General features: G+C 40.9%; 1 protein-coding gene across 1 annotated transcript; it reads left to right on the top strand.

Annotated features, from left to right (window-relative positions):
- Positions 1 to 1,165: 1,165 nt before the first annotated feature.
- AREG (amphiregulin) lies at positions 1,166 to 8,358 on the top strand. Its single transcript, XM_075849786.1, has 6 exons — positions 1,166 to 1,486; positions 2,561 to 2,752; positions 5,722 to 5,911; positions 6,474 to 6,632; positions 7,140 to 7,229; positions 8,183 to 8,358. Exons 1-5 carry the CDS (start codon positions 1,438 to 1,440, stop codon positions 7,222 to 7,224), a joined length of 675 nt encoding a protein of 224 aa, XP_075705901.1. The 5' UTR covers positions 1,166 to 1,437; the 3' UTR covers positions 7,225 to 7,229; positions 8,183 to 8,358.
- Positions 8,359 to 17,722: the final 9,364 nt, after the last annotated feature.

Here is a 17,722-nt window from a genome sequence, read left to right as displayed (position 1 = left end):
TAAGCATGGCATATGCATGAAAATCACGCAGCCACGCAGTACATACTGATAACACACGCAACTGCAACGTGCAAAAACGCACCGTTTTTTTTGCGCGCAAAACGCACACGTTCGTGTGAATAAGGCCTCAATATAATAATATCAATCAGGTTGCCTCACAAAAGTGCCAGTCAACCATTGGAGGGTACTAGTGAGACTTCGGCGTGTACACCGCTGAAAACAACCCCGTACCTTTATATCTGTACCTATATATAACTGTCTACTAACAGAGGTAGTGATTTATAAAAATGGCATTTTAGGGAGCCGTACACACTGTGGCGTTACTGCAGTAATTGCAGCACGGCAGAGAACCTGCGGTTTTACTCTGAATTGCCACGGTTTCTCAATGCACTTCCATGTAAACTGCATTGCTAAACCGTGGCAATTACCGCGGCTCGGCTGTATCGTGTATGTTCACACGGGTTGGATTTGCTATGGAAATTTTGCCGCAAACCCAATCCAGATTCTGCAGGGAATTTCGCACAGAAGTACAAACAAAAATAAACAAAACTTTCAAGCGGATTTAGCGTGAAAATCAGCCGACAGTAAAAAAAAGAAAAAATACTACTCTGACCTCCACGGCACTCCCGTAGCTCCGCGTCCTTGCTATAGGAGCGCCAGCGGAGGTACTTGTGGTCTTTTTTTTATTAAGTGTTCAAAATATTTTAAAGTTTACTACTTTTTGCGTTTTTTGTTGCAACAAATATGCAACTATTCCGCATTGCAAGTCAATTTCAGCAAGGAAATTATCTACAGCATGTGGATGAGATTTGTTAAAAAATGAGAATTAATGAAATACGCTGCGGATATCGGCTCACAAATCCGGACGGAAAGTCTGCACCAATTCCGCAACAAGCGTACCACAAAATGCTGTTATGATGCAGTTTTTGAAGCCACAACTATAAGTGAATGAGAAAAAAAAAGAGGAGAACCACAGGTTTATCTATATACAATACACTCCTGGAATTGGTTTCAAAAACGGCAGGTGAGAATGCACCAATCAGATTCCAGTTCTCAATTTTCAGAGCCCCTTTGGAAAATAAAAGCAAAAACCTGATTGGTTGCTATAGGCAACCACTCTACTTTTGCTTTCCACAAGTTCTCCCCCCATAGACTACAAAGAGCTATGGGTAAATCCTGAGGCGTATGTGGAGGGAAGCGGCTTGTACACTGAACAGATGAAGCTGAATGGGGGGCAGCTGACATGACACTACAACGTGGGTAATAATAATCATAAATGAGCGGTATTGAACGTGGTAATAGAACGCTTCCGGTACGTCAGAGTGTCGTCACGTGACGCGCCCATGTGAGCTCTATAAATACGGAGCGTTCGCCGGCTACTGTCTATAGTGCTGTGTGTTACTAACAGCTGAGCACCGGAGTGAGCGCGGTCCAGTCATGTCCTCTCAGCTGTCACTTGTGTGGAGCATCTTGCTGCTGTGCCTCGGTGAGTTCTCCATTTCTCTGTAGCTGGGCTGCTTGACGTCAATTTGACCATGCGCTTCGGCTTCTCTTTACGTTCTAGTATGCAGAATTAGAATGACTTGTATTTCTTTGGGACGTGACCTGCAGATAGTCCTTTCCTAACATTACCTGGTGTAATTGCTTATTTAAACCCGTTAATATGGCTGGTTGCTCCACAGCATTGCACTACTAGTCTCCGCTTTCTGCTCTATCCAACTAAAGGGATGAAACATTGTTGCTGAGGAGCAACTGGCAAAAATGTGACTGGATAATCTAAAAGACTAGCTGCTCCCAAGCCTAAGGTGTCACTTCTGTCTCTTCTACAATGCTGCCATGGTGCTGATGTTTATCATTGGCACCAATTGAGGTGGATCTGAGCTATATACCTGTTTTCTGTAAAAGTGTGTATTCAATCTGTCTATGGAACGGTCTATTCGCTTTGAGCAATCCTGGAATCTGAGAAAAATGTATAAAGAAAATATTTAGACTAACCTGAGCTCACTTTTTAGCCTGGTTGTATCTGCAGCAGCTTGTCTTATAGTGATCAGGGCTGATCAAACCCCATTAGCAGGTAGTCCCATATACCCGGGTTATTGACTTCTATAGATGTTAACCCTGGGGCTGCCAGAAGTAAAATGCTAGTTTTTCATGTCATTGGGCTATTCTGAGTATGGATTGTAGGCAAAGGCTTGCCGCAAGTCCCTGCTTGTCCCCTGTGGTGTAGCGTACAGGTGGCTTTGTGAATGAAGTCTGGGATCGCTGCTTGATGAGTAATGTTTGTCCAGGCAAGATCAATGACCGCTGATTAACCCTATCCATCCCTGAATTTTCCATGCAGACCGGAAATAGTGGCTGTGATTTCTAATCTACCTGGCAATATCGCCCTGTTCGCTATTTTGTTAGCACAACTTCCACGTTTTCTCTCTGTACGGTCTTGGGCTGATCTTGTATTCCACCATGCTTCGGCTGCCATGTCTCGTTATTTTACTTACACGACACGAGTAAAACAAGAAGTGCTTGGGACTCTTCTTTAACTTTTACTGTCTTAAATCCACAGCGTGCACCTACACCGTACATTGTTCTGTATCGAATGCCACTGAGAACGAGATCACGGTGACGTTGTCTGGAGGAGGTGACGGCATCGCTGCTGGTTTGGAAAATGCACGTGAAGTGGACTATGACGAGTACGATGAAGATGAAAAACATGAGCTGTCAGTCTCTGGGTACTATGTAGACGATTCTATACGAGGTATGTATGAAGCTGACTGTAGTTGCGTGTTATATATGTACTTTCAGTTGTGCACGTCATTGCTCGCCTTTTGGTACCTGGATGTATGTATTGATAACGTCTCTAAAGAGAGGAGGCAGTGGGAGGCGATACTATGCATCGCAGTGATCATTAATCCCTCTCCCCAGTGTGTAGATCACATTTATAGGGTTAATCATTAAGGACTGTCAGTCCTACCTACACGCTCTGATCTGAAGTTTTGTGGATTTCATTGCATCTAAGTAGTCTGCCATCCGTTCTTTATCTGGCGCTGTGTGGGCCTAGAAACACGTTGCAGAGGTTTATCGTGCTGCCGGGAATGAATCCCTCCGCTCCAGATCTTGTACCTTCTCATCAGCATCTGGGCTGCCATGTGTTGACATCTTTGACTTTAATAGATCACGTTTGACTCTGCTCCCATAGATTATAACTCCTATTCTCCTCTGAGCTCTGGTTCAAGCATTTAATACACATTTGTGCATGCAGAAAAAGCAAAACCACCAATGTCTAGCTTTGCACATACTGTTAGATCAAGCCCTTGTACAAACTATTTGACATTTTAATAGTCTTCACCTGCTCCTATTCTATTATAATCTGTCAATACTATTTTTCAGTGCTTGGCGGGCCTCATGGGGCTTTTGCCTTTCTCTGTGGGCACTGTAGGGTTAATGGCGGATTTGATAGACCTGTGCTTTTCTACTTTCTCAACTATAACTAGTTCACCTAATACTATGTATGTGATGGTGCCGTTTCCCATCATATAATGCTGAATGCTCTTACATTAAAGGCTATGTAAACCTTTGAGTATCTTTTTTATTAGATTTTTTTTTTTCCCAGTCATTGTGATTGGTGCAACTTTATATAGTTTTTTTTATTCTCTTCACCTTTTGAGAGAGAGCTGCCTTGTATTCTCTATTCAGAGCAGCTGTATCTTTTGCTATGACCTGAATCGGTCAGTCCTGTGGACCTGGCGGGTTCAGTGTCAGCGGGTCTTGAGTGTCTGAAACAGGATCCACCTGTAATCTATCACATAAGTTATGAATTTAGATGTGATCGGTAACAGGTGGATCCTTTGTGTCAGTCACCTGACACCAGCAGGATTTAGCAAACGACACAGCTGCTCTGTAAAAAGAATATAGAGCAGCTGTATCTCACAATGTAATTATTTTGACTGACTACTTTTTAGTTAAAAAAAATAAATAAAAATGTATTTTGGGTTTACATAGCCTAAAATAAAGATTGCATTCTGTTCATTGAAGAATACTGGGAAACCTGTCTTTACAGTCCTTTCTATAGAAGTAAAGCTGAACTTGCTCTTCCCAATGAAAGAGTGACTTAAATATGCACGTTGAATCATGCAAGAAAATGTGATATTCGTACCGATCACCAGGGATTGTTACAAAGAAGCAGTATAAGGGTATGTTCACACGCTTAACAAAAAACGTCTGAAAAATACGGAGCTGATTTCAGAGAAAACGGCCTCTGATTTTCAGGCATTTTTAAGCGGAGAATGAAATTTGGAGCTTCTTTTGAGGCTTCGTTTCAGACGTTTTTTGAGGCATTTTTCATAGTGTTCAATGGAAAATCCGCTCCAAAAAACGCCTCAAGAAGTGACGTGCTACTTTTTACGGAGCGTCTTTTTACGCTCCGTTTTGACAGCAAAGCGTAAAATAAAGGCTCGTGGGAACAGAACATCGTAATTCCCATTGCAAGCAATGGGCAGATGTTTGTAGGCGTTTTTTCAGGCGTAAAACACCATTACATCTGAAAAGAGGTCGTGTGCACATACCCTAAGGGTTTTCTCTGCTACAGAAGTGGCTTCAATGTGCAGCAGTAATGAAAGAGCTTGACTTATCGCTCTGCTTACTGTAGCTAGCCCTTTATAAATTCACCAGCGTTCATTACATTTCCTGAAGAAGCTTTGGCAGCTGAGGGAATATTCAAAGCAGATTGTAAAGCCTCACCTTGGTGACTCAGAGGTAATGGAACGTGTCTAATGCACACAAATGGTGAAACGACCTCCCAACCCTTCCTCCAGGGCTTTTCTGTACAGAATTTCTACCATTCCTGAAAGCGTCATTTCCGACTAAAATGAAACCATTTTTACTCCTGGAGAATATTTAAAAAGACCAGTAACTCGAAGACTTTCTTTCCCATCCACTTTCTTTACGTAATCTAGGAAAATTAGACTTTTTTTTTTTTTTTTTTTTCCTTTCCTAATTCTCCTAAATATTGTGTAGGGTATAGGCTCTGTCATGGGAATACTAGTGTGAATCATTCAGGCTTCTGATATTGCATCTAAATTTATTATCATGAAAAATTGAATTGGCTTTAAAACGGAGATGGTAATTTGACCAGGACTGCTAAGTGTTTAAAAGCGTGTTATGCAGGGACCAAAAATGATTAGCAGTGCAGTGAGTACACTCGCTAATATACATTCCGGTCCCCTGTTGCACTGATTCTGAGATCTTCATAGATTTTTATGGCACTGCCGGGGGACCAGAAGTCTAGTTGCACAGCCTTCTTTGACTATACAACTCCGTCACGTGACCAACCCCCACTGTACTCCACGTACTCCTGCCAGTGCAGTGGGTTCGTATTAAGTCATATCGTCCTCAAAGAAGACTGCAGCTAGACTTCCAGTGCCACAGCAGCACTAAGAATCTATTAATCTCAATCTATGCGACGGGGGACCGGAATGCATATTAGAGAGTATACTCTCATACTGCAGGGAGTACACCGCTAGTCATTTTTGGTACCTGCATAACCACTTAATTCTGTATATTATCTGATTGGCTCTGAATTACGGTACAGTGTTTTTAAAGACTGTAAGCAACATGCCAACACTGGGAATGGTTTTCCTGCAGATGCATGTATGTCGCAGTATATTTATTGACTAAACCCAGAATCTCTGAATAGGAAATATACTGATGAATTGTCTTTCTTTCCAGTACAAGCTGTGGTCAAGCCAGCTAATGGGGATGTGCCTGCTACAATTATGGAAAAGAAAAAGGCAGATAAAAAGAAAAATGGGCAAAAGAACAAGAAGAAGAAAAAGACTCCCTGTCAGACCACACACAAGAACTTCTGTGTTCATGGAAAATGTAGATACCTCGCAACCGTGCCAGAAGTCTCATGCAAGTGAGTGCAAATGTTTTATGTGACATGCTGCGTGGTTAAATGGTGGCTTGTCTTCTGCTTGTGCAATGAAGATTTGTTGTGTTTTTTTTTTTTTATAAGCCGCAAGTAAGTACTAAAATGAATCCATCCACGTTTAGTCTCCGTTCCCTCTAAAACCCCAAATCACTAGTAACTAGGCCTGTAAGTTGTCGCCTTGAATATGCCATCCAAATGTATGAATAGAATTTGGCCATTTATTTTCCCATAGTCTTTTTGGTACTTTCAGACTGCTGAAATGCAAATCGGCCAAGTTGCTCTTTGATGCTTACCCCACCCCATTATTGCAGTTATTTAGTTTAGGACTGCTGTATTAGCAGTTATATTGGATGGTCCTTTTCCCAGAGGCTGAATAGAAGATGAAAGCCTCCATAAGATGGCTAGATAGTGGTTTTTTTTAATTTATTTTTCTATTCTTTAATGTGCTCTCCTTTTTAGACCAATATCTGAAACTGTACTGGTTATTAACTGCTGTTTGTCAATAGAATGCTAATACTAAAACGTTTTTTTTTTTTTGCTTATATAGATGCCATGAAAACTATTTTGGTGAAAGGTGCACAGAACAATACTTAAGAGCGGGGTCTAAAAATGCTAATGATATGACTACTACGACAATATTGGCAGTTGTAGCAGTTCTACTATCGACTATCAGCATAACAGCCATAATAATCATCATTGTTGTTCAGTAAGTATTCAACTTGACCCACTGTAACATCCATTAGTAATCTAGATCAAATATGGGGCTTCTTCATAGTCTGAAGTTCTATTGTTATGTCATGGCACTGCTTAGTATTTCCGGTTTCAGCAAACATTCTTCATTGCATAATGAAGTTATAATATTTTCTAATATAATCTGTATAAATTCCTCTTGGTTCACAAGATCTCTGCTTGCAGTTATTTGTTTACTCCCAGTGGATAAATCTCTGTCCATGGATATGTGATGGACACACAGGTGCACAGGTGGTTACAGTAGCGTTATCAGAGCTGTGTCTTGTAACAAGCCGTGCACTTGTGATCATCACATGACCGTGGGCAGAAGCTTATCACACTTCTATAACTATTTTCTTGTCTGGATTAATACAGCAGAATGTTGTAGGTCTATTTTATATAGCAATGTCACACATAAAAATTCCGAAATGAAAGGATTTGTGAATTCCTGCTAAGTGTTTTTTTTTTTTTTTCTCCCTTCTAGCACAAGAAGGAAATATTCCTCCTATGGCTGTGAAGCAGAAGAGACAAAGAAATTGGGACAAGAAAATGGAAGTGAAGATGTCTGACATAAGTGAGTATGGAAATGTAAAACTTAATGCACAGTTCACTCCAGAATCAGATGATACACTAGAGAGTAGATGTATATGCAGTAGTTATCTTGTGCTGTTTTGGCACCTTTTGCATACAGGGCCTTAGGCAAATGCTCAAGAAATAAAAATTCCTGTAGCGCATCACTCTCCTCTCCAGGGTAAAGGCTGTTACTTGAGAATAGTGTGCTATAGTGCAGAGCATTTCTGCCCAGAACCAGCATTCAATGAGATTGACTCTCCCCTAGAGACAAGTCTTTGTCAAACATATGCTGTTCCTGCATAATACACCTTCCCAGACATCCAAGGCAAACTGATACCACCTCCATAACACAGGCTACTGTTAAGGTTTGTGTAGGGGTCAAACAGAAAATTGGCAAAGTACAACTTAACTGCCCCTTGGTCTGTGTTTACATTGACCTGCTATGAAATGGTGATGCGAAAGTCTATCAGCCTATGCCAGAGGTCATTCACATAGCTGGAGTCTCAAGTGGCCATAAACCATACTAAAACGTATTTATGTTTTTGAATAAGGCCTCATGCACACTACCATATTTTTGCAGATAAATTGTGGACTATATATATATTTTTTTTTGTTTCATGCACACTACTGATTTACATGGATCTGTGCGGGGGCTGCAAAAACTCAGGACAAATCCTCTTCTGGTCCAGATTTGTGGATCCACCAGTACTGGTGAATTGTTCAGGGAGTCTGGATGACACGGATGCACAAGGGTTTTTGTTTTTTAGGTCTGAGTGACCCGTTGCTTTGCAGACCGCAAAACCAATACGGTCATGTGCATGAGACCTAAGATGTGAAGTTTTATCCTGCAATGTGCTAAACTTACTTAAATTACTTATTTTTATGTATTTACGTAAAATGGAAATTAACAGTGATCGTGTAAATTAACAATTTTTTTTTTTTTCTAATTTTTAGATTGCCCTTTGGATTTACAACAAAGCACTGCCACACCTCAAAAGTGAATGTGAAGATGAGCTGCCTCTTAATGTGTTTTTTTATAAATATTTATTTATTTTTAATATTTTAAATAAAATTGTCCATGTTAATATTATATTAAATATTTTTATTTAAATAAAAAATGTCTTTTGTAACTGGAGTCCTGACTGTTTTATCAAATGTTTGAATTCCCTGTGGTCGTGAAACACTCTAATCAGCCAGCAACTCATTTGTTTACTCCCTAACTGTACGATACACTATAGATATGCAAGGATTCTTTTACACATCCACACATAGGTCATGTAAACTCGCACCAATCATTAAGATAACTCGTTGATCGCGCTCCTTTTACAAGGAGCTATATTTGGGGGATGAGCGATTTGTTACTACTGGTGAATGATCAGCCATAAATGGACAATCGTGCCATTCCTAGTTTGTCGCAAAAAAAATCCAACCTCGCAATTTTTAGTTGATAACCAATTCCTTATTTCCTTGCTTAAGTCAGTCTAAAACGTGATGCCATTTCATTCTTTTGGCATAAGTTTACCTGCCTAATGCTATAAATTAAGGTTCTGAAATTTCTATTGTAAGACTCTTTCCTTCAAAGGGGTTGCCCGTTCTGTTTTAACAATGTGTTGTCCAGTACAATAAATAAGTTTAAGAAACCATGAGACCAAAGGAAAGCAGTTCCTTTCCAGAGGAGCGAACAATGGAAGGCTTGGCCTAACACCAGCTCCTCAGCATTGATTTCTATTGCAAAAAGAGTTGCGTGGACTCTACAGCCTGAAGCTCAATGTGCCATTGAAAAGTTTCCAAAGGGGAAAATGGTCTACACTTCCTTCCATGCATTTTCGGTATTCGTAGCAAAAATTACTAGGTTAACCACTTTGATTTGTTAGGAAAGTGGGAGGAATATTTTATTTTTTTTAAGCCGTTTTTCTGATTCTTAAGTTGTATCTGCAAGCTGCCAGAAGGCTGGCGTATGATGTAAAGCACAAACTGAATCAAAAGAACCATACCGTCTATTATAAAATGCACAAATAGCATGTGATATTTAAAATAAAAATGGTTGCAATATAAACTCCAAAAACTTGCCACAGAGAAGAAAATTTACACAATGAACCAATACATGTGGGCACATACCCTTTTGTATGGGACCTCCCATGAGTGTTAAATGGCCAGTCTTTTAAAAATCTTTTTATTGAATTTTATAAACAGAAGACATAGCTGGTCAAGTCAGTGCAAATCATCTTAATCAGAGGACCCATATACATAATAATATGGCACAATACCATACAGTACATAAAAAGATTTGGTATACAATCAGCACAATGCAGGAATGCAGTCAAGTGATGCTGTAAATCCGGTACTGACCCAACAAATCTGTGACAAGTAGGTGTAAGGTAAAGGCTAAAACTAGTGAGGGAGGGTAGAGGAAAGGGACAGGGGAAAACAATAGGGATGTCAAATCAAGAGGGGAGCCATTTTTGGGAAATTAAAAAAAAGAAAACACTACCAATATGCAAATCTGCCTAAATACTTGTTATTGACTAGACTAGGTGAGCCGTTCAGGAAAAGGTTAAGGATAATTGCCCTGACAGCTGGTGGATACTGACAAGAGTTTGTGCCTAACAACTATATATATATATATATATATATATAAATAATGTGGTTTCTGAGTTGTTCACGCTTTTCCACACCTGAGTAATGTGTGCGAAGTTCCCAATGAGAGAGTTCCTCCAATCCTGGATATTTGTTCGACCTTAGAAACCCAATGCAGTACTGAAGGGATTTCTGTGGACTTCCAGTTTAGTGGAATTAAAATGCGTGCTGCTGCAATCAGTAACCTCAGGAGCTTTTGGGAGGGCATGGGAAAATTTCTGGGAAATAAAGCCAACAGAGCAACTTGAAGTGGTGCCTGAAGTGTGGTACCACAAACGGTGTTAATATGTTGGAAGATCTGTTGCCAGAATTTTAAAATCTCTGGGCACTCCCACCAAATATATGTAGGAAGGTGCCTCTGTTACTATTGCATCTCCAACAAATGTTGGAAGTAGAACCATACATCTGCTTTAGTCTGACAGAAGTAAGATACCACCCAGAGTGAACTTTATGAGTTTTCTTGGAATTTCACACAACACGAGGTTGCTTTTAGGGGCCCGCAAAATCATGGAAATTTCTACGGGTGTAAATGTGGTGATCCGTTCTCTTTCCGTATTTTATAAGAGACTGGGAACAGTTGTGACTGCAGAGGACACAAGTTGCTTGCTTTATCAATGATAGAAGTTTCTTAGGAGCTTGAGTCATTACCCAGAGTTTTTTTTAAACCATGTGAGCTACCTGAGCTGCCCTGTAGGAGGAAGAAATTTACATATATATTTGCAAATAAGGCTCTATTGTAAGGTAAAGAGGTTCTGTACCTCAAAAAATTGAACTTTTTTCCCCCTGGAAGGGAATGATCAATCGGACTCTAGTATATCCATAGGTGAAAGTGTACTGCGTCCTAATTGGTAGGGGTAAAGTCTGGCATCCCAGGTCTAAAATGGGGATACAGTCCCTTATTTGTGATACTGGAGAGGGGAAAGGTGAACACAGTGTATTAAGAGTTTCTCCAAATAGTAATTGAAGCTTTTAGTAGAGCGTTCGGAACTGTCTTATCTGGATTGGCATCTTCAAGAACCATCTGTCGAAGAGTTCTCTGTGCTATCCCTTCCTCAATGGCAACCCAATGTTTATGCGGTGGACGTCTTAACCAATCTATAATTCTGCTTAAATGCACTGCCTTGTAATAATTGTCTAGTAGAGGGAAGCCTATCCCCCTTTATCTGTGGGCAACTGTAAAATCTTATGATATTCTGGGTCTGGAGCTGCCCCATATATAATCTGAGCAGATCTTACGATATTGGTGAAAGAACCTAACTGGTAAAGATATAGGTAAAGTTTGAAATAAGTAGATTAGTTTGGGAGATCTGAATGAGTTTATCATGTTTTTCCTACCGAACCAAGAGAGAAAGGCAGGGGACCATTAAGTGGGTCAAAGGCACAGTAATATTGAGTGCTTGGGATTTTGAGACATTAATTCTAAAGTTAGACACAAATCCAAACCCATCCAACACTTTCTGAATTGCGGGAAAGGCAATAGTAGGATTGGAGACCATAAGCAAAAGGTCATCTGCATAAGCAGCTAGTTTGTATTCCTGTTTCCCACAAGTCAGACCGCGTATAGAGGTATTTTGCCTTAATGTTTGGAGGAGCGTTTCCATCACTAGAATGAATAACAAGGGCGATAGAGGGCAGCCTTGTCGTGTACCGTTATTGATCTCCACTGTCTTTGAGGGGGTATCATTAACTTTAATAAATGCGCAAGGGGAGGCATACATTCCAAAAATCCCAGTAATAAGTTTGGGAGGGAATCCAAATTTCTCAAGTGTGGTGTCTCATAAAAGGCCAAGCTACTCTATCAAATGCCTTTTCGGCATCGGTACTAAGTAAGTTAAGAGGTTTGGAGAACTGTTTAGCATAAGTTATAGAGTCAAGCACTTTATATGTATTATCTCTCCCTTCCCTACCTGGCACAAAACCTGTCTGGTCTGGGTGTATAAGGTGAGACACGGCAGGTCGGATTCTGGCCGACAAAATCTTGGCATAAATCTTAAGATCAGTATTAAGTAGGGATATAGGGCGATAATTGGAGTAGTCAGCAGGATTTTTACCCGATTTGTGGATCAGTGTGATGTTTGCAGCTAATGTTTGCGGCAAGAAAGGGGATCCCTCTAAGGCCGAATTAAACGACTTTAAGAGGAAAGGCGCAAGGATTTCACCAAAATAAGAATAGTAGGGGGAAGACCATCCAGTCCTGGCGCCTTACCGCTAGAGCTCGACCTTATTGCACTGTCAATGTCTTCCAATGTAACAGGATTATCCATTTGTGTTGCAAGAGCCCCGGACACGGTTGGAAGGACAATATCCTCCAGGAAAGCCTCAGATGCAACTTCCCTTAATATTGTATAGCTTTACATAATACTCATGGAAAGTTTCCGCAATATGTTCCGTATCCGAGACTCCCACACCTCCATCAGTTTGGATTTTCATAATTCTGGTCTTGGACTGACGTTGTCTTAACTTAGCTAACATAAATCTTGTAGGTTTATCCCCATGGGCAAAGATTTTTTGTGTGGACGAAAGATAATGTTTGGCTGAATAAGAATTTAGCAATTTTTTTAGTTTGTTCCTAAGTTGGGTAAGATATGCTAAATGAGAGTCACTCAGTGATTTCTTGTGTAACGCCTCCAAAAATCTGATTTGATTAGATAAATCAGTAGACACTTTTGCTTTAATCTTGTTATGATGGGCAGCAATGGCTATGAGTTCACCCCTAATAACTGCTTTGTGGGATTTCCACAATATGTGAGGGGAGATATCTGGAGTATCATTCATAGAGAAGAATTCCTGAAGTTTCAGTTTTATGCGGCCTTTTACTTCAGGGAGATCTAATACTGTTTCATTTAGTCTCCAGGTGAAGTGTCTAGGTGTACGATCAGGCGAGTCAAATGTAAGGAAAACAGGAGAATGGTCGGAGTGTACCATAGAGTTAATAGTTGCTTCCGTGCTGCGAAGAGATAAATATGTAATCTAACCTGTGATAGGAGCTATGAGGCGCTGAAAAGTGGGTGTAGTCTTTGGAGTCAAGGTTGAGGAAACGCCATGTGTCCGATAGTTTGGCTCTATTAAACAGTTTCCTAATGCCAGCTAACACCTTGTAGGATAATGTTGAAGTGCCTGTGGAAGAATCCAAAGCAGGGTCAAGCGAAACATTGAGATCTCCTGTAACTATAGCTATACCTTCCGAAAAGTCCATAAATTTACTTAGAGTTTGGCTTAAAGGGAACCTGTCACCAGCATTTCACCTATTAAACATGAAATACCTGGTGGTAGTGGGTGAAAAATCATTTCTATATAACCTATAATTGTCTTCTTAGTCGGCTCTGTAGCTTTAGTATTCAGTTTTTTAGTGCTAATGAGCATAAAAGAGTCATATCTTCATTTGAAAAGAGTCAAATCTTAATTCCTCAAGTCCTTCCGAGTTGACTCCGCCTCCTTACTTTTGATTGACAGCACCTCGCCTTCCCCCAGCACACAAAATCCCGCGCTTGTGCATTGATGTCCTCTTCTGGTGCGTGCGCACAAAGGGACACCGGATTATTACGATAAAAGGCACGGAATGATTGCAGACCGTTATTTACAGTCGGAAGAGGAATTTAGGAGAGAGGATAACGGCAATGAACTTTTGATAGCAGCGGCCAGTGAGGGATAATTAAAGTCCAATAGGTGAAATGTTGGTGACAGGTTCCCTTTAACCATGGTAGTTGGGAAGCGTTGGGCACATAAAAGTTATCAATAGTAAAAGTTTGGTTTCAATTTTCCCTTTCAGAAACACATATTTCCCCACTGGGTCAGACATGATATCCAGCAGTAAAAAATTGTTACATTTCTATGAAAGCCTATGCTGACTCCCATGCTGGCCGAAGAGGGGGAGGAACTATGAAACCATTTTCAGGAAATAGGAAAAATTAGGAAAATTAGAAAAGATCGGGACACATTGGTGCTTGAAATTGGTTTCTTGTAAGCAGCATATCTGAGTATTTTCTTTATGAAAGCGATGGAAAATTAGACCTCTTTTCGAGGGCGGGTTCAGACCTCTAGCATTGTATGTAACTAGTCATATTGGAGTCATAGGACAAGATTACATTTTGAGCCGAAGCTAGATGATATATTACTTTGTACTAAACTAGCAAATACGGGAGCTCCTCCTGTTAGAGAGGCAGAGCATCTACTTTCTGTAAGTGGCAAGGATCGAGTCAAGGAAAGAACTGTGGAAAACAACAGTGGCGTGATTGGGATCCATAAAGTGCTACTTCTAAACAGTTTTAAGTAAACAATAGATCCCCAAAGTAATACCAGAACGAGATAAATACTCGTATAAACCAGAATGGTTGTAGGAGTGAACGAGGATGTAGTCAGAAGGTTGAGTATACCACCCCAAGTATATAGTGTAGTGTAGATCTAAATAAGATACCTAAGATACAAAAGTATGAACTAGAAATGAACAAATGAAACAGATATAAGCATACCATGTCACCTTAGGCCACAGGGCCGGATGGGTGCTATCTAGTGACCTGCAGGCAGTCTACCGCTGCTATTTACAAAGCAATAGATCAGGTGTAATAGCTTAAAGCCACCTATAATAAAACATAAGTTAGGTCACTGGACTTGTATAACCTGTAATGGTAAGCGGACATCAAACCGGTTCTCTAGTGGCTCATCACATACTGAGGGATGGTTCGTGGGTGACCACGTAAGGACATCACTTCTCATCCTAAAAGCCCTGTGTGGACAAGGGAATGTACAAAAATACAAAAGAAAACAACAAGAGAACCGTATGTTAAACCAACATAATCAGTGGGAGCATGGAGACATGTAATCCATGTAAAGATGGTTGAGGAAAGGTGAATATAGGTTCTGGGAGAACCCCAATCTTGCTGCATCAGTCTCCTGTTATCAATCGTTTTGGTGTGAGCCTTCCCAATTTTTCCTCCTTTCGACCGGTAACCATTTGGGGGGAGTGTGCCTGGCAGTTTCACTCCCCCTTTGGAGAACCACCCGTCCGCCTGCAGTCCCGTAAAGCTGGATGGAGTTTAGCGCTTCCGCAGGTGTCACGACCCACGTGGGGGCATTCCAACGTCGGCTAAGTCTATGTGGCCTGGAATAAATGATTTCCGGCGCAAGTGGCATCAGGCGACCACGCGCACGGAAGTGACATCACAAGCGGGGACTGGTGGAGGAGCGTGGAGCAGGTAAGCAGACCGGCGTGTTCAGTATACTTGCCGCGTGCATCCTGTTTTGAGGTCTGTGTTCCTAACATGTCACTTTTTGGCGCCGATCCAGTGGGGTCCCAGTTTGTCGAATCCGAGGTCTCCTGCCTATTCACTCTTGTGAGTTTTCCCCATAGGGGATATGTTGGTTTAAACAATGTAAAGTCTGTACTAGCTGGATCTCCCCTCTCAGTTTATCAGGTTGAGGAAGAGGAATCCCAGAAACTTAAGCATGGGGAGCTTAACAGATCCAAGAAATGTGCTACATGTTTCAGGAAACTGTCAGACGCATACAAAAAACAACTATTAAATTATTCAGGGCTGAACAACCCTTCTTTATGGAAGACCTATGTTCTATGATCAAAGAGGAAGTTCAATTCTCCCTATCATCGATACAGCCTCAGTACGTGACCATTCCTCCCCTGTATAAAAAGGCAAAGTTAGTAAATCAACCTCCATCTGATTCACACAATGAGGGTGCCCCTTCTTCATTTAAAGATTCAGAGGAGATGGATGAATTTGGATCCATAAATCCCGAGGGAAAACAAGAAAATGATAAGAAATACTACTTTTCTTCTGAGGACATGGATGATTTACTTAAAGCGATCAGGGGTACAATAACTACTGTGGAAATTAAAAGACAGAAAACCATTCAGGACTAAATGTTTGGTGGTCTAAAATCAAAGAAAAAAAGTGTTGGAATGGAAAAAAGGTTAAGGGTCTCCCGCTAATTTACAAATTGTCTCCTTTTTAACAAAGAGGATAGAGGTATTTGGGACGATTCCCAAAAAATGGATATCCAGATGGCAAAGGAAGTTAAACAAACATCCTTGCTATTTGAGGATTCAGCCCAATTAACTGACCCCATGGATCGGAAATCTGATTGTCTTCTAAAGAAGGCCTGGGAAGCATCTATGTTTAGTATGAAGTCTAACATTAAAGCCACTTCAGAAGCCAGAACCCTCTTTATCTGGTAAGGTGAGCTAGAGAACCACCTGAAGGCAAAAAAAAAACACCTAGGGACCAGTTAGTAGAATAAATTCCTCTCTTAAAAACAGCAACAGGGTTTCTAGCAGATGCCTCGGCGGAATGTATCAGATTCGCAGTCAAGGAGGGGGCTCTTACCAACGCCGCAAGAAGGTCTCTCTGATTAAGATACTAGCAGAAGGGGGACACTCGTTCAAAGAATAGGCTTTGCAACATTCCATTCCATGGGGGATATGTTTTTGACCAAGATCTAGAAAAGATTCTAGAGAAAGACCTCTATAGAGTGAAAGGTAAAACAGGTTGTTTGAGTTACCCCAAAGGAGGGAGAGGTAGAGGTTTCTTACTCAGCCCAAATAATTATAGAACAGACCATAACATCAGAGGAAGGTTGTTAAAGTTGTACAATTTCTGGAACAACATCACCCAAAACAGTTGGGTCCTAGACATAATAAAGAACAGTGGCAGAATATAATTTTTAACTCTTCCTCCAAAAAGATTTTGACCACACAGCCCTCACATTTCCTAAAAAAGAAGATGTTGGACAACATCTGAGACTTACACCAGGGGGGGGGGTAATATCTCAAGTACCACAGGCTCAGTGGGTAGAGGGTCACTACAATTCCTACAGGCTAATAATAAACCTGAAATCTCTCAACAGTTGGATATCTTACACGAGGTTCAAGATGGAATCAGTAGCATCTATGTCTCCCCTACTAAACAAAGGAGCTTACATGTGCACCCTAGATCTAAAGGACACTTACTACCACGTCCCCATTCATCCCTCCTCTCGGAAGTTCCTGAGATTTGTAGTAAAAATCTCGTCAGGCGAGGTTTTCTACTATCAGTTTACAGCTCTCCCTTTCGGAATATCATCTGCCCCAAAGTTATTTACAAAAATAATGATAGAAGTGATAGTATCATTTCGCAGGTGGGGAATTAGAATCCCTTATCTGGATGGCTTCCTAATTACAGCAAAAACCCAAGAGATCCTTTCCACTAAGGTGAAACTAGTAACGTGACAGCTAGCAGATCTTGGCTGGATTATACATTTTCAGGAATCAGATCTGATTCTGCGCACTCTGACAAAATTTCTAGGTGTTCTACTGGACTCTACATTCCAAATAACTTTGCTCCCGGGAAAAAAGACGAAATCTAGTTTCCAATTTTAAAAAAATTTCAAAAAGCCACCTCATACAAAATAAGAGCAGCCATGAGTATACTGGGCTGGATGACGGCTTGCATTCAGTCAGTCGCCTGGAGTTAGAACCATTCCCGTCCACGTCAAAAGTGGATACCCTCTTCATGGGACAGAAAACAATCATCTCTGGATCGGAAAATAAAAATACCCCAGGACGTAAAAACATCTTTGTATTGGTGTACAGAACACTCAAATCTCGGGAGGGGTGTAACTTGGCATCAGTTCCCAGCAATCACCATTTTAAAAGATGCAAGCAAACAGGGTTGGGGAGTCAGACTCCCAGACAAATACATTCAGGCACTTGGCCATCTTCCATCAGTGCTCGATCTTCAAATTACCAAGAACTCAGAGCAGTCTGAGAGACACTGAAGACCACTTCCTTTGCTCTTCAGAACAACCATGTCTATGTACAGTCAAACAACATGACGACAGTGGCCTATTTGCGACACCAGGGTGGAACCA

Source organism: Rhinoderma darwinii, chromosome 1 (assembly GCF_050947455.1).
Source record: "Rhinoderma darwinii isolate aRhiDar2 chromosome 1, aRhiDar2.hap1, whole genome shotgun sequence".
Classification (NCBI taxonomy): domain Eukaryota; kingdom Metazoa; phylum Chordata; class Amphibia; order Anura; family Rhinodermatidae; genus Rhinoderma; species Rhinoderma darwinii.
Note: the sequence above shows the minus strand (reverse complement) of the source record. Positions and strands in the feature narration are given on the sequence as shown.